Source organism: Pezoporus flaviventris, unplaced genomic scaffold (assembly GCF_033815535.1).
Source record: "Pezoporus flaviventris isolate CSIRO_AGI_PZ_B2104156 unplaced genomic scaffold, CSIRO_AGI_Pfla_v1 ptg000030l, whole genome shotgun sequence".
NCBI lineage: Eukaryota > Metazoa > Chordata > Aves > Psittaciformes > Psittacidae > Pezoporus > Pezoporus flaviventris.
The window spans coordinates 4,393,690-4,412,272 of NW_026892578.1; the positions used below are offsets into that span (position 1 = coordinate 4,393,690).

The following is an 18,583-nucleotide window of genomic DNA, read 5'->3' on the forward strand; positions in this document are numbered from 1 at the left end:
TATTCACCAGGTTGCCAATTTCTCTGACTCAAGGTAAAACAGACCTACCAGTAATTTAGACCAGTTCCACAATGGTTTTGGGAGATGGGGACTGAGAGCTTGAATTCATCACAGGACTTCATATTCATAATGAGAAGTCTGACCTGTTCTGGCAGCAAATGATATAGAATAATATATGTGGTTTAACATATTAGCAGAGAGAAGGAAATCAAAGCCAAGGTATGATCTCATTCTTCCATATAGTGTATTAACCTATTAAAAGATTTAGAGTACTCCATCACAGAAGAGAATTAATAATTAAATGGAAGGTGTCCAGTGATTTATCACATTTTATGTCTGTACGTTTATAAGAAGAGGGGCATTAGTTTATTTTAAGAAAAAAAAAAAAAAAAGTAGCTTGACACTGGTTAGGAGCTTTAAAATGAAATACAAAGCCTCCACAGAATGCAGTCCCACTTCCAAAATAATAATTCCTTCCACAGCACATTTTCAGAAGATGTGTTTATTTTTAAACATAGATAATAATACATCCTTTATAGTGTACAGACTTACTGTTTAATTGTCTATTATTACAATTTGAATATTAGTTACTTTAATACAAGTAGCTAAATACGGTGACAAAGACAAATGAAGCCCTAAAAAGAAATTACTGAACATCTGCTTTTGTGAATGAGTTTTTCATCTGTGACTATATTCAGATTGTATCAATACAAACTAGCAGGCACAACATATTCCCTTGTGATGGTGTCTTCTCAGCTGCACAAGAATTGCATTCATAATTAAATATATGTATTATTTAAATTTTGATTATCTTGTTCTGCAAATTGTTCATAAAATGGAAGGTTGAGAATGACCAAACCTGATGTTGATGCAATTGTTTTGATTGATACCATATATTGGGGTTTTGCACATCCTTTTCTATGTGGTCTTAATATTCTGATATATAAACTAAATGAAAGAGAAAGCTTCTTAGAGTCTTGAAAGTATAAATTGTTATGAGTTCCAACCTACTACAACATGAGCAACAAGAAGATAGCACATCCCAATGGTACAGGACACAATCATCATGGGGAAACCTAACCTGAAACAACAATAAAATAAAGATTAATAATGATACAAGAGTTTGTTCTCCAAGCAAATTAGGAAAAGAAAATTTAACTTATCCTATGAATTCCAAGCCCTGAATATGCTTATAGCAGTGCTGAAAGCATGGATTTACTGAGAGCATGACGATGTCTAGGAGTCTAATATTCAAGGTCACATTTCCACTTCCAGCCTATTTCAGAGATAAAAGGTCAAAAGTAGCATAATTTCACTGGTTTCAGGAAATCTCTTCCAATTAACTCTGTCTCAGAATCTCAGAAATTGTTGTTTTGTTTGTTTCCTTTTGTGTTTTATATTTTCCCAGACAACATGCAATTATCCAGGTAAAATAATGATTCTTACATATTATGCAGCATCAAAATAGATTTTCTAATGCATATGACCTCAGATGAGGTGTGTAATCCTAGTATGGCACTTTATAACTTCATCTATGGCTGAAACTCATTAAATTGTTTCCCTGTTGACCTGTAGTCACGTACAGCTAGTATTCCTCTTCCATACCTCTCGCCTGGTTTAACAGATTGATTATTAATGGACTGTTGGAAATAAACGCCAGACAGATGTAAAAGTGCTAAAACTTTACTGTTCTATAAAAACAGCTATTTCTTTTTTTACCACAGAATAAGCTTTCCAGACAACAGCCAGATTTTATAGCTGTCTTTAGACTGACAAACACAGGCAGCAGAGACAAACAGCTGGAAGGGATGTTGTAGAGCAGGCCAAGTCCTACTTTGCTGGATTTGTAGGTCTTTATATATGTGAAAAGAAGAGAGTTTTCTGTAACTTAAAAGAATTACTTTATGATGCTGGGGGGCTATGAAGAACCACTGTTGTGATCACACTTATTTGGTTTATGTTACTAAAATCAAAAGAACTGAGATGAGAAACGATCACGCCACAAACGACCCTCCTTACATACTTTCTTTTCCTAGATCCCATACACCTCATCCAAACATGGCAGTGTTCTCTGAAGTACAGCTTTTCACTTAGTCTCTTCCTTGAAGTAAGGCCTACTTATTACAACTGGATATATTAGTTTGCTTTTTTGCTTTGCACGTTAGGAGCCCTTAGGAAAGTTTCTTCAGCCCGTTCCCCTCTGCCATAGAGCACTGATGGAGAGATGTTAATTTTATACATGAAAGGAGGACACCATTCTCTGAGCTTGAGTGGATGAATAGCTCCTTCTTTAGGAAGCCACAGCTAGAAGGGGCCTCTTCAGGCATTCAGTTTGGCCTCCACTTAATCAGGGTTTAAAACCAGTTACATGAAATGAAAATAAAACTTCCCAATGGCTCACCGCAGTCTGCTCTTTCCACCTGCAGCTGTGACATTACTCTAAAACTTGAGATCTTCATGAGTATTCTTTCATTGCTGTTTTGATGAAAAACTGACTGAAAGAGGCATAGATTTCACCAGCAGATCAGAGGTGTTTTTACCTTTAACAGGCACTGATTCAAGTTGCTGACAAGGGAATTTTGTCAGAAATAAGGGTCACTGCAAGCACAAAATAATCAGCTCTGACCTATAAAGTTGCAGAATAATTAAGAAATTAATAAAACCCAAACACTCTAAAGAAAATGCTGGAATTATGTAGTAAAGTCCATAATGCCTGCTTAATGGTTGTTCTTGACCCACTGTCAAAGTGAGCCCATCTCACATATCAGAAGAAATAAAGGCAAACCAAGAACAAAAAGGAAACCTTTGCAAGACTGTAAATGCACAAAGGGCAAGGGTCTCAGGGCTGACAGATCATCCTGTTTCTGCGTCCTTAACATCCCCCCCGAAGAAGCTGGAGTGTCCCTGTATCCATGACCCAATCAATATTGCCTGCAAGATATGCTCCAGCAGGACAGTTCCCATGCCTGGCTCCAAAGGCTTTCTCCTTCATCTCTCTGGGATTTAGGACCTGCTGTGGTGGCCTCTTTTGCCATTTTGGTAACAGGCATTATTATTGCTATTCTGGCTTCAAACACATTAATGTTATGCTGGTATTTAGACTTGAGAAAAGAGAAAGGAAGAGGAGGTGAGAGAAGGGCTGGCTGGGTCCAAATGGTGAAAGGTAAGAAGAATTGTTAGAAAAGGTCATAGGATTGGCATAGCTTTCAGATATTTCCCAATGTCCTGGGTTCAGCAGTAGCAGTCATTTCTCTCCTTCTTAGTAGCTGGTGTAGTGCTCTCATTTTGACTTTCAGCCTGGGAACAGTGCTGATAACACCGATGTTTTTAGTTGCTGCTCAGTAACGTTTACTCTGATCAAGGACTTTGTGAGTCTCGTGCTCTGCCAGGGAGGAGGGGAAGCTGGGAAGAAGCAGAGACAGGACACCTGACCCAGACTGGCCAAAGAGGTATTCCATACCACAGCATATCATGCCCACTATATAAACTGGGGGCAGTGAGAGAGCGGCCGCATGGTTCTGAGTTACCGGCTGGGCTTAAATCATGACACCCAAAAAGGCTGAAATGCATTTGGAAGATTTATTTTTCTTTTTTTTTGTTCACATGAACATGTATAAATATGCTGCAGATGACTGTTACTTCTTTTCCAGACTAACTGGTCAGATCCTTGCCTTCGAATGACTCATTACTTGAAAGAGCTGCATCATTATTCAGTCACTAAACTATGATCCATCTGATAGTATTGTAAAACAGAAGAACTAGATCATCTCTTGGAATTATTATAGAAAAAATAAATTAATTTCATGGCTAACTAACTAATTCTCAGACCCTTTCTTTCCTTCTTTCAGCAAATCTGATCTCTGGCCTTCCCTAATCTAACTTAGATAAAAGTGTCCAGATAAGACAAAAAAGCAAAACCAGCAATGGCTGTAGGAATAAAATAGGATAGATAAAAAATCCTCCTGTATCCTTCAGTATATCTAATGAATGCTCCCTGCAGCTGTGCCTACATGACAGGCTCGTCATGATTGCTACATTGCTACAACTCTCATAAGAAAACCGGCTGTTGTTTGACAGAAAAAAGAGTTTTATTGACCTTGCAGGTTGCAAACTGGTAGATGTGGGAACAGCACAGATCTTAATCTGCACTAATGCAACCTAACAAACCTCACTGGAGAACACACAGCAGCTCAGCAGTGAATGGCAACGTGATGCTTTGTGAAGACTGCCAAGCAGAGGGAAGGATCCAAAAAGATTCACAGGCTACTCAACCCCTGAAAAGAGAACAGAAAAGCTAGTTCCAGCTTGGCGAAGGTCTATGCAAGACAATGTATGAATTATACAGGGCCACATACAAAGATGCAGGAATTGTCATCATAACTCCACTACCACAGTGAAATGTCTAGCTGGAGCCAGACACAGTCAGTCTGGGAAGGAATCTCCTTTCATTTAGTGTGGATGTTTACATAGGGCACAACTACAAAGCTGCTATTCTCATTGCATGGACAATTACTCCTCAACTTGAGGCCTGAATTTCAGGCTCACTGGCTTGAGCACTAATGTAGTTGGAACAAATTCCATGTGGAATATGTGTACCAGAGAGAGGCGAGGTAAAGCTCAATCAGTAAGTATTAGTTACTACAGAGTTAATTGATTACTTGACTTGGTTCAAGCCCTACTACGCTATTACAGTACCATTGCTCTCCCTCAAAGGAAGACACATCTCCTGTCCAGGCCACATGCAACACAACGTTTAGGTACCTGTGTTTTCCATCATGATACCAAATCTCAGAACACATTTTAAATGATGTAAAAATCACTTCCAACAACTCTCATTTTCAGCATACTCCTTGGAGTCAAAAATCACCATGTCATTCAGTGGTTCCTGTCCATGAAAAAGGATCAGCAGAGTTTAGAAGTCATAAAAACCCTTCTTTCAATCAGACTTCAGATTAATAAGAAACACTAGTTAGCATATTTGGCATAAAACCACATTTTTGTATCTGGCACTAGGCAGCCTTTTCTTGCCTCCCCCTCTTTGCTGACAGAAGATACACATGCCCTGCACGGTACAAAAGGTTCATACCAACTCTGCACAGCCAGCTCAGGGAGTTTTCACCACTGCAGAGATGAAGTAAGGTCAGACAAAAGGAAGGGATGGATAACAGGATCTTGAATTCACTCCACTCTTCCCTCCTCATCTGTGTAGTAGAAGCTTACATGTAAAACTGATCTAAATGAGGTCACCCAACTTAAACCTAACAAGCAGATGTTAGTTCAGTGTGAGGTAGTGAGAGCATTTCAAGTGAGAACCCCAGGGATCTGTCTAGGGCAAACTTCTACTTACTAATAACATCAGTGATCCAGTAGTGAAAAGCTTGCAAATTGCTCCAGTGTGAGTGAGATGTCTGTGGAGAGCAGAATTCAGCATGTTCTTAACAAATTAAAGTGAGAATTTGAAATGAGCAAAATGAAACTCTGTGAAAGTAAGTGTGAAGTACGTATTAGAAGTCAAATATGCGCACAAAACCAGCAAGGGAAGCGAAGCTTTTCACTGGTAATGACCTAGTTATTTCTGATCCTGCCTCACTGCAAGAGAAATTAATTTATTTTTTAATGAGTATCTACAGATATGAATATTACAGTTTTCTTAGGTTATAAGTTTATCCAATATTATTTGCTAAATAATAATAGTGAAGCCTTTGGTGTCTGAATTGAGTTTTCGTGGACAAACTGATCTCCTACAGTACCTTGCAGATCTATTTCGTGATGCTTTAAGAGCCAGCAGGACCCTGTATGTATAAGACCCAGGTTTAGGGCACTGTGCTGCCTGGTTTGGGACATGACTGTTAAAAAAGAAAACCTCAGAATTCCTTGGGGGGAAGAAAAATCCCAAAATATTGTTATTTGCTCTACTGATTGATTCCCTACCTTTTTCCTTTGGTTTTGGGAAAGGATGGAAACTGAAAGGATTTATTTTATTTTTTATTTTATTTTTTTATTTAATTTTATTGTCTGCCTTACTCCAAAGCCACTAGGAATTTTCCTGCTGGTCAATTTTTTTGTTCTTACTGTCTGTGGTCACTGTCCTGTCCTATTTCTTCTTTCCCTTTCCTTCAATGCAGACTCCCTTATGAGTCTCATGTCATTTTGGTTGTGTCAATCTTTCCATCATTCCCAGTCTTTGACATACTGACCCAGTTTACCTGAAAGTATGGACTTTACTAGAAGCCTAAAGAAAAGAGATTCAAAATATGCATCATATGCCCACAGCTCCTTCAAATCTAGACACCTGTTGTAGCTCAGAAAACAGGTGGCTAAAACTGCAAGTGATCATTAATTCAACATTAAATTGCTGTGAATTTCATATAGTCTGGAATTACCTAAAAATTACAGTGTGGTTACCTACTAGTTACCATACACAGGAGTTACTATGTAATTTAAATCACAAAACAAAACCTACAATCCTATTTTCTTCTGATTGCTAAAATTATAATTTTTTTATGATATTCTGTTTTGAATCTATGCCAAGATTTCCCATAGAGTCCCTGCCAGGAGTGAACCTGAGATAAGGGAAATCAGATCCCAAGAAAATGTAAAGGTGTTAGGGTTTGCCTCCCACTATCTAGAATGTCCTCCTAAAGGTGTTTTTCTGTAGCCTCAACATTTTTATGTGCAGAACAAGAAATAAGCCTTTCCTTGGCCCTCCAAAATTCTGTTTATTTAAAGAAAAAGTGCAGACTTTCACTGTTAGAGAATAGTTGGCCTGCCAGCTCCACCTGGCAGATTCAAATGACTATTGAAGAATATCTGTTGAAGTATCTGTGGTACAACTGAAAGAAAATACAGGACTTTCAGAACAAGTGACTCTGATTACTATCCAAAACCCATTCATACACAGTAAGCTAGCAACCTGTATGAAACACCATGAAAAAAAAGTGAAACCACATAAATTCTATGAAAAAAATATACTGTAACTGATTATTTAAAAATCAACAAGGCAATAGATATGTCAACGGTATCTGACCTTTTTTTATAAACTAAACATACAATTCGAATAGGAAATGGTGAAATCCTGCAGAGAGCCAGGGAAGAATAAAAGCTAAGAACAAAACCAAACCTGAAAACACAGATAGAACTAACAGTGATAATTTACTGGGGAAGAGCAACATAACACTGATAAATTTGTGGAAGTTATTTTTTCCACTACCCTTCTAATATCCCTTTAAATGAACAAATTTGATTTAATAATTTGGCCACAGGCACAAGGTATTCAAAACCTTCTATCTAGGTGACAAAGGGGGATGAGACAGTAACTTTCAGCATTTATCCTTAAAGGCCCCAGAGCCAACATAAATGCCTCACATTTAAATGAGAAAGAGAATGACTTAAGTCAAGCTCATTGCTGTGACAGGATGTAAAGGAAGCTAGATTAAGACCTTTGCACATGATGAGATGTATTTTAGTAAATTTATATAGCTCATCTGGACTACCTGGCTCTATGGATTAGGCTTTAGTGGGATATTTCTGTAGAAAAAAGTCTTAAACTAAAATCACTTGTTTAAGCATGGGAATAACTACTTCGTAATTTAGAAAATACATTTAAGTGTTTTGCTAGATTAGGAGTCAAACAGACAAATCAAGTGACCCCAGATATCTCAGCCATAGTCTCTTTTGGAAGCTCTCTAACTGCAGAAAAGCCAATACAATGACAGAACAGTACGATCCCCCTGTGTACCCATCTTTACTTCACACATCAAAGTTTTGGCTTTTCTCCGTTTACCTGCCCTATGGTATGAAATACCTTTGAGGGTCTTCGACAGTTAAGTTGCAGCTTCAAGTAAAAGTTTAGCTGCTCTTGACATGAATGATGTAACTACCCAAAGCAAGATAGCACCACTTACTTTCTATCTGACTACCAATATCAAGAGTGACCAATGAAGTTTGAATATGGCAAGCACATTCTTTCCCCAAGAAGGATTGCACAATCCTTCAGGCAATGTGAAATCCAGGAAAACAAAGAGCAGAGGAAGCCCGCAACATTTTCCTAAGATCTGTATAACTGATATAACCTGTGTAACAAGAGATACAGTGTCAAGCGGCCATGACAGCCTAACACATCCAGTTTTCCCAGCTGAAACCAACTGTCACATACTAGCCTACGAATGAGAGATCATCTGTTCACACTCATACTTGAAGTGGGCCAATCTTTCCTTAGTTTCCAGAAGGAAGAAATCTTGTACACATTGGTATAGCGTTCTGGCTTCCAGAGGGATTAATCAAACCCTTGGTTTTATGAAGAGAAAGAAGCCTTTGCAAAGTCAAGACTATGAGTCCTCATTTCAACGGGGAGCTGTGCATTCAGACCTTCTGTACTATTACAGGTTAAATGAGATAATTGCAGCAACTCGGTTTCTGTGTTGTTAAATCTTGATATTTAAAAGAAAACAATGTGCCTTTTGTGTTGTTTTTTAAAAATGGGCAAATGCTTGTGTGCTTGCAACTTGACCAATTTTTGCATTTAACTCAGAGTATTTTATTCCAATGTTGAGAAACAATTGATATCCTAAAAAAACAGATGTTGCAAATACAAGAAAGAAAATACTAGCATTATGTTCTACATACAGAAATTATATTGGGTTACACTAGTTTATTTCCAAATTCCAATCAATTAAGTGGATGGACTCTAATAATTTAGAAACACTTTCCTCTTTTTTGTTCAGATTTTTCCCTTCAAAGATAATGATAATTTATTTCACCTCTATTTTGCCTTGGTTTGTTTCTAAGTCATTATGGAAAACAGAAGAAACTGTGTGCCTTTTTTTTTATTATTCATTGTATTTTCTATCATACCTACAGTTTCTTTAGAGATACAAAGGTCCTTCAATCAATTTTACTGGACAGCTTTGTATTTAAGCATTTTCCCTAAGTTTTAACACTACTAAAATCTACATATCCCTTTAAATGCTTTGTATCTATTTTTTTTCAGCAATTCAATCTGTATAGTCCATTTAAAAGAGTATATTATGTCTCTTTTCCATTAACAGATACTCCCAAGAAATACAGTGTTCAATGTTAAAGCTCCAAAGTGAGCTGTCTAAACTATAGTAGTTTATAATCAAAGTAATGATTCCATTTTTTGCAAGGCAGCATTGTTATGACTATTTGAAAAGAAGTGATCTTACATGCTGTATGTTGGCAAAAAGGAATATGTTGCAGACTGAATTTTAGCTTCATCTTTAGTCAGCTGAGTTTTCTCTGTGTTGCAAAGTAACATACTTGACTTTGTTTCTAATGTTTGTGCTCCAAAGAGACCAAAGAATTGCAAGCACCATGTTTATTGCTACTGCCAATATGCAGCTAGACAAGTTGTTTACTGTTACATTTACCAGAGTGGAGATAAACTCTGCAAAATTAAATTTGCATACCTTCTAGCAAATTCTACTGGTAAATTTAGTTTATACAGCTTCAATTCACATGAGTTTCTGGTCCAGTAATGACAAAATTAATATATTTATTGCCAAGGCTATTTGAGCCTCCAGATGGTCCCTAACAATCCATTCCCTGGTGCATTAATATGAAAGTCCTAGAGGCAGAGTAGGCTTTCTATTCATTGGAATGGTTTGTGGAACTAAACAATAATGAGGACAATGGTTCATCTAGTCACTGACATTAAGTAGGCCAATGCCCTGCATCAAAACTGCTTTCATACGAAAAAAATTAAAAAAGGCCAGTTGTGACTTTCACAGTGGAGTGCTGCAATGAATGGCTTTAGCTTTTTGGAAGGGATAGGCAAAGAAAGAGAGGTAGTGGGGAGTGTTTCAATTGTCTAGAGCTTAATGATGGTAACGGTAGGGTTGAGTGTTTATGGTTAAGAATCAGTGGAAAGACGAACAAGGTAGATATCGGGAGTCTTAGCAACAACCAAAATATTTGTGAGCTATCTGCATTGATCTCAAGTGAAGCCGAAACACAGCACTGCACCAGCAACTAAGAAGTGGGGGAAAATAACTGTTACAGCTGAACCCAGAGCAGTCCTGCCCTTGGGTCACCACAACCCCATGCAATACTACGGGCCTGGGGAAGAGTGGCTGGAAAGATGCCCAGCAGAAAAGGACCTGGGGATGTTGCTCAACAGTCGGCTGCACATGAGCCAGGTTGTGCCCAGGGAGCCAAGAAGACCAACGGCATCCTAGCCTGTATCAGAAGTAGTGTAGCCAGCACTATCATCATCCCCCACTACTCAGTGATCATCCCCCTGTACTAAGCACTGGTGAGGCTGCACCTCGAAGCCTTTGTTCGGTTCTGGGCCCCTCACTATGAGAGAGATGTTGAGTTGCAGGAGTGTGTCAAAGATGTTAGCAACAAAGATGGTGAGGGGTCTAGAGAACAAACCTTATGAGGAGCAGCTGAGGGAATAAGCGTTGTTTAGCCTGGAGAAAAGGAGGATCAGGGGAGGCATTATTGCTCTCTACAGCAACCTGAAATGAGGTAATAGCAAGGTGGGTGTCAGTCTCTTTCTCCAAGTATTGAGTGATAGGATGAGAGAAAATGGCATCAGGTCACACGAGGGGAGATATAGGTTAGGTATTAGGAAAAATCTCTTCATCGAAGGGGTTATTAAGCACTGGAACAGGATGCCTAGGGAAGTGGTGGAATCATCATCCCTGGAGGTATTTAAAAGATGTGTAGACATGGCACTGAGGGATATGGTTTAGTGGTGAATTTGGCAGAGCTAGGTTAGTGGTTGGACTTGATGATCTTAAAGGTGTTTTCCAGCCTAAATGACTCCATGATTCTATGATTATTAGGGGAATACCTTCTTTACAGACAGGTTAGTTCCCTCCATGCCCTGCTAAAGAAGTAAGAAATGCTATAATAAAGTGTGGCATAAAGATTCAACATGATATGCTAATGATTTTTTGAGTTCACAAATTCATACCCTTGAGTTTATCATTGTATATTAGTAATATATTTTCTCTCCACATCCTCCATTGTAGCATTCTGAAGTCTAGGAAACGCAAATATGTGTAACTGATTCAGTTCCTTGGGAAAACGATACTTTTTCCTCTCCCACACATCTGTGTAATGAGGTGTAGTGAGTCTGAGCTTAAGAAGATTAAAATCACTGTGGATGGCTAGAAGAGAAAATCAATGAAGTATGTCATCCCTGATAGTACTTTACGAGATGCATGTACTGATGGTGAGTAAAAATCTCAGTATTCCTGGTAGTGAATTGTTCTTGTGAATTGTTCTTATGAATTGTTTGAACAGTTCTCATATAAATATTCTACTAATGAGATAGATTTTTACAAACCTAGTGAGGATTACTGTGCAAAAATAAATGCATTAGGGCTGCTGAAATAGGTTTTACAATGTTTGCAGTTAGTGTATTTGTATTTTAGGAAACTAACATTTTGGAAAAGTGAGCTTTTGATGATTATATGCTTTTTTGCTTTGCATTAAGCAAATTTGAGGCTTACCCACAGTTTTGTTGAAATACCTTTTTATAATTCAAACTTCTCTGCTATAGAAATTTGCCATAAAATGAAGTGTTTTGTTTATTTTTGAAACAAATACTATCTATACAGATTTTTAGACTACATTATTTTTCTACATAGTCCAAACAAACCAAAGATAATGGATACACCAAGATTTCTTATAAGATGAAAGAGGAGACCTAACAGATGGACAAGATAGAAAAAAAATAGTATGGAGAGGCAGGTAATTACTACTAGGAGGATGTTTTACCGTGGGCTAGCTACATGACCAGTTCACAGGTGCTGCAAGTCAATCAGAAGCATCAATAGAAGTTCAATGTCTAGTTGTTATAGATGGCAGATAACCATTAAGGTGATCCAATTAAAAGGTAAAGGGGGTGTGGGGGAAACAACAAAACAAAACAAAAACTTTCCTGGATGAATTATTCCCTTTTTCTTTCTTATACTTTTTCAAGGTAAGTAGAATAAAATTGATACAAAAGACAAAAAAAAATAAACAACACAAAAATCAACACCAAAACCACAAACACACCCCCCAAAACCCTACCCACCACAACCCCCAAACATGCAAAACCTTGTCTATTTTTCAGGAATAAGTTTTGTATCTTCTCCCAGAAAAGCTGCTTTTAGTCATTATTAGTTTAAAACTAATGTCATTACATAACCATTACCATTTTAGCCTATTGAATGTAATATGTTTGCATTCAACTTTAAGGTACCCCTATTTAAGTAACCATCAGTGAAGCTGAACAACTGCAAGTATTGACCATGAAGTTATTATTCAAGAGATTTATTAGTGCTGTTTAAATTAATGCAATATTCCTGAGTGTAAATATAATCATGAAGATCATAGTTTTTAAAGTTATCAAAAATCACTTCCAAGTTCAAGTAACAAAAAAGCAAAGAATATAGTAAATAATATCACATTTTGTGTAACAAATAATATCTAGTTTGCACAAGAAAATAAAAATCTATTTTGTTATTCCACGACAAGCACTTCTTTCTTTGAGCAATTCTAATTTCAAATGCATTACAATGAAAAGAACATAAACATTAAATCCTTTTTTCTTCTGATCATGTTGGGAGACACCAGGATAGTCTGTTTCACACATTATTCAGTAACAGAGGGAAAATCACTTTGATCGTTCTATTAGAAATATCAAATTAATTGAGAAAATGAAATGCCATGTGAAACTATGATTTTGGTGTAATTCCAAATATCTGTATGATATTTTGTCAAAAAAAAAATGAAGCATGGGATAAAGTAAGCTCAAGCTGAGAAGAATTGATTTATTCTGTTAGGAAGGCTTATTAGTCAGGGTTCATATGTCAAATGTATACAAGATTCATACTGACAGCGTGCTCTAAGTTTCACAAACTTCATGACTTTTCCTGCCATTTAAGTTACCTTTGTGTCTGGACCTCTTGTGACTTGCTTTTCAAAACAATGTCTAGAGACACAGAATTTCTCCAAGCAAATATTCTCAGTCCAGCACTTTCTGACTAATTCTGATAATTACCAAAGTATCCTATTTAATTAGAAAATCACTTTCTAATTTCAACAATGTTTGAACAAGACTCTTATTCAGCAACTATGGTGACTGTCTAATCAAATTTGGCATGTTGCAATTAACTGGAAACTTGGCATTTGATGTAATAACTGTATGAAGCTGCAAACATAGGGTTTTTTGGATAACAAAACCAATTTGTACCAATACATGTGACATTACATGTGTGAGAATTCAGATATACCTTGCTCAATACAAAAAAAAATGTATACGAATTTTGTATTATCTCCCAGGTGGAATAAAGACACTGAGTTAAAGGTAGTTTGGCTTTTTATCTCTCTGAGTCAAACTACAAAAGGCATAGAAATGGCTAAGCACTAATTCTTCCCTTCTTACAATCCTCTCTACTTGGCTGAACTTCTCAAACTCCCCTTTGTCCCTTCTCCCACCAACTCACTCATCTCCAGCTTATGATGTACAGTTTGTCAGAATAGGACTAAGTTCCACCTGGCTGTTCTACAAGCTTAAACCCTGCTTCTGGGTGTATAGCTCATACTCTGAAATGAATCACCTTCTGGAAGTTATTTCTCTCAGTTGACTACAATGAGAGCTGGGCATGGAAATAAAAGATATCAACACTGTAGAATGGAACAGAGAGGTGGGATGAATCGTTCCTGACAAGCAGCTTTATGAACGGTGGAAAACAATGAAGCCTTATTTCTTATCAATTTGTGTCTGAAATTTGATTGACTTTCTAAGTAGAAAGCTCCAACTGGAGCTCCAACTGGAGCTTTCTTCCATAAAACTTATAATGATGCTTACCTGCATCGATTTTTAGAGTGTGTTAAGTGTGGGCTCAGACTGCACTTTGTCTCAGTGGGAATACTAGTAGGGTTTCTTTACCTCTTCCCAGTCCCAGTCATCAACTTTGATGAAATTATAGGAATTTTAATTATATTTGAGGAATCAAGCCCCTTTCCCCACCATCCTCTCCCCTGTCAAAAGTGTTTGAAGTTGATAAGCACATAGCACATTCAGAAATTATTAGGTGGGAAACAGAGACACATTCACAGCAGTATGGCTGCACAGGAAACCAGATTAAAAGTTAAGTTTTGATGTAAAGACAGGAACAAAAAGCTTTTCAAAAGCATTCTTTTTTTTCTGAAACACACTTGTTGCAAGTAGCTAACTGATCTTGAGAGGTGCCAATAGCTTACTTTGATATAACTTAAGCATGATTAGAGAGAAGGATCTAGCTTGTATGTGCTCACATTATATACTTCTAGTCTCCAACTTATTATCAGATGCTTATAGGCATGGGAAGGTAATGGGAAAGAGAAAGAAATGTGAAGTTAAAAGTTGGCATGAATTAATATACATTTTTATTTGAAATGTCATGTAATCCCTAAGGAATTGTTAAGTTAAATGGAAAAACTTAAATTTGGTTACTAAGTTATAAAAAAGAAAAAACATTATCACAATTCGATTGTAAATTTCAAGCTGATTTTAACTAGTGTGCTGCTGCTGAAACTCCCACGGTATAGACTCAGACCTTAATGGTAAATTGAAAAGTGAAGTTCCGTTTACCAAAATATTTTAAAACAGCTGTATGACTTAATAAATGATCTCTTAAAAAGTTCAAATAAAAGGAGCATTTAAATCAGTTCATTATGCAGATGTATATGTAGTGAACATGGAAACATTGCTGAAGTAGTGAATAATTTATCATTATTGCCTAAAGCGGTAATACTTCTGTATCCAGCTTGTATTCCAGTTACATATTTGGAATACTGTTCAGAAATCCCACAAAGCCAAATATTAATATTCTAGAAGTCCACCTCATAACTGAAAAGCCCAATTATTCTTATGATGAATAATATCTGTCACAATACTAAGAACAAGTGAGCTGCTTGTATGTCTTTGTTGAAATTATTAAACATGCAAAATGCATTTGAAGATTTTTTCTAAATGCTTGGGCAGTTACAATGGAAATAAACAATCGCACAAGTGTCACTGAAGTAATCTGTTTAATGATAAGCTTCAACACATATTTAATATTTCAAATTCTTCTATGCATTGACATACTAATTGCTAGCACTTCAGAAAATACACTGACTAAATATAATTTGTGTCATAACAATGTACTCACTAGATTTTTCTGTACAATATTCAAAGCACAGGATAATTTTAGTAACCTTTAAGTGATTACCTTAGTAACTCTTTAACTCTGCATTCTGACTAATACAATGCCAGAACATAAAAATCAATGTAAACATATGACACGAGTGCAGATTTAACCAATGGCCTGTTGAATGTCAGTGTACCAGACATGAAGTTTCTTTTCCTTGGCCTGCATGTACATGCATTTATGGCACGGAAACAAAATGGTTCTTTGCTGCCTGGTCACATAATCAAAATGCTGACATAGGGTTCTTTCACCTCAGTTTCTCCATGCCCTTTTCTTTGGCCTCAAGAAATACCAAGGATCGCTCTCTAGATCCAAGAGTTCAATCACTACAGGACTCTCTCTGCACCTCTCCATTAGCTCTTTTTTGATGAAAGCAGAAACTTTGCCAACTTTCATAGACTAGTACCTCATTAATTATCTGATTATTCACAGTGCAATATTTCCAGGTCCGTCCTGTTGTTAGCCCTCATCATCATTTGTCATATTTCATGTTAGCACCTTACTTCCACATGCTTCCCAGCACCAGTAGGGCTTCCCTTAGAACTGCCTGTAAAGTCACCTTGTCAGTATTCCTCCATTCCCTTTTGCCCTGGAAGAACCGGCAGTACACAGTCATCTTCATTGCAGTCTCAGTATTAGTATTTATTTGTGTTCTTTCTCAGTTGGACTAACATCACCTAACACAGTGTTTCCTAACCTAGGCAGCAGTGCGCACAGTTATCAGAAAGAGATAAGCATTTATATGCATATATATGTGCACTGAGGTGCCTATCTATCCTCAGATCAACATGAACATTTTTTCCCATTATACTTAGTAAATCTGATAAAACTTTTTCTACAAATCTTATGCTTGCTCTGTGCCCAAAACATGTAGCAACATCTCCCAAGAGTGCAAGGACAGGATAATAATGGAGGTCCCATACATACAAACACAAATCACAAAAGGTCGGTTATTCATGACTGAAGGGAAGCCATCTTCAAGGCCAGGCAGAACTGGGTCTAGGGCATAATAGGGAGAGCAAAGAAGATGTATCCAGTGTATTTAAAATACTGTTATGTGTGGCTAAATGCAAAGGAGGTAAGAAGAAGGTATAAAAAGAGCTACAGCTCTGCTATCACTCTATATAGAAATGGTAGCAAATGAAGAGCAGAAAGAAAATTACTCCAGCATGGGATAAACCACATCTGACCATTGCCACCACTTATCTGTATCAGGTCCTTCTTCACCTTTGGCAGAGAGCAATATCTGTTTTTCTCTTTGCTGTTCACAAAGTTTTGCTGCAACATCTCCAAAATAACTTGTAGAATATTATCTTTTACTACATTACTGGGCTAAATAAATTACAATTCCAAGATGTGTTCCTTTCCAACCTTCCAATTTGATATAGTTACTGATACTTTAGTGCTAAGCTAACATCCATGCAGATGCGATATGAAATCTATGATAATCTTTGGTTTATATTGACCTCACAGTAAGCACTGGGCAGGTTAAATATCTCACTTTAGTGGCCTAAATTAGCCTACTTTTTGTATTCATTACAATTGAACAATCTTATACTCAGATTACAAAATGGCTGGACAGGTACTATGGTTTTTGATCAGTGTTTTTACAGTGCCTTGGCTTTTTACTGTGCTGAGCCTTGGAAAGAACTCAGCTCTGTAGTAATAGGAATTGAACAAATCAGCACTGCAAGCCTGGGTGGAATAGGCAGCTCTGCACTGAGAACATGCACATTAGTGCAATCCTCATGGAACTACCTACACAATAACCCCACCGTGTAATAGTAGAGCATAAACCAGAAGCACAATATGTTTCTAGAGGAAAACTAAAGAAGCACTTACCAGAAGAAACACAATGGTCTCCACAAACTGAGTTGGTATCAAAAGAACAATGAAATATTCTGTAATACTGAAAAATTTTGCCTTAACTGTGTCAGTTCACAGCCCTGGCAATCAAGAGCAAGTTAGCTACCAACATTATGATAGCCTTGGGAAATGATAGATAACCCTTACAGTCTGGGGAAGTGACCTTCTGTTACATGAATTCATGTAACTGCATCTTATTTGGTAAAGTATGTTTTTGTGAATTACATTTGAATTAAACAAACACCGGCAGAAAAAAAGTGATATCAGAAACCAACAGATATTGTTAGATTAACCAGATCATTTTATTCTCAAAGGTAGACAGTGGCCCAAGAGCCATTTGCTATTTTATAGGCAGCCTTGTAATCACCTCTCAGCAAGGCATCATCTGGCAGAAAATTTCTTGAATTAGATTTCTTGTATCACCTCCTGGATATCACCACATTACTGAACCATCTCATAAACTCTGTATATAATCCAACAATGGCTATAGTGACAGCATGCAGTCTAAATGTTTGCATTAAGAAAAAATATGTCCTTTCACAGGAAGAGATAAAACTAATGCACAAGATATTCTGGAAATATCCTTAAACTGCAAGGAAAATATTTTTTCTTGTTCAACGCTATCATTAGCAAGACTCATATCTGCTCCATAAATGACTGACCTTTAAAGAGGCATGAACAACGGCTGAGTTTACCAAAAAGGGAATGGTCTGGCCTAGTTCTGCCCTCCCCCAGACTCCTCAATAATGCCCATTAGCTTCAAGTGAGACATATTAGACCACCTATATGTACTTTCAGCAATCACAGTCCTCAATGTTTTGTTTTTTAGAATGAGATGGGATCAGCCCTGGCAATAACAACAACCAATTCAGCCTCTGATATTTCCATCTATCTCAGAAACAAGGTTAAGAGCAATGGTATGCAACATTAAAAGTGGGATTCCTTTTCTTAAAAGCAAGATAGATTCCTTGGGCTGTATGTCATCAGTTACACCAAAGATCATAGCACAATGTAGACAGTGTGAACAGGGCTGAGCTAGCATTACATCTGCAAGCAGAGGTACCAGCAGCAGTCCAGTCCAAGCGTCTTGGAGCTCAGTACATTCCACTGCATTAGCCATGTAATTGTGATGACACTGCTACAGCTGATCAAGGTCAGGAACATCTGCATTACACTGAAGTCACTTGAAATGTCCTGGACTGTGGGATTCAACTCCAGATTCATCTACTTAAGCTCAAGTGGCTACTATGGGAGGAGGCTAAGTTCTCACTGCAGTCAGTGGATGCCCAGCCAGTACAGCAAATGAAAACTACAGAGGTGTCTATCTCATCCTGCCCTGACACCTGTATTTGCTCAGATAAGGACCTTTTTAGAGATAAGAAAAAAAATCCTGAGGAGAAAAAGATTTTTTGTTGTTGTTGTAATTGTTCAAATAGACTGACAATGTAGTTAAAAAATGCCATCCTTCCACTACCAGTTTGCATAAAGGTGCATAAAACACCAGCTATCTCTTTGTAAAA

The 18,583-nt window shown here is 37.3% G+C and overlaps 1 protein-coding gene across 1 annotated transcript in view; it reads right to left on the reverse strand.

Moving 5' to 3' along the window:
- Nucleotides 1-917: 917 nt before the first annotated feature.
- OCA2 (OCA2 melanosomal transmembrane protein) overlaps nt 918-18,583 on the reverse strand; it is a 191,041-nt gene continuing 173,375 nt past the window's right edge. The window contains exon 24 of the mRNA XM_061459769.1: nt 918-1,081. Coding sequence (XP_061315753.1) covers nt 994-1,081 — 88 coding nt within the window. The 3' untranslated portion in view covers nt 918-993. The remainder of the gene's footprint in view (nt 1,082-18,583) is intronic.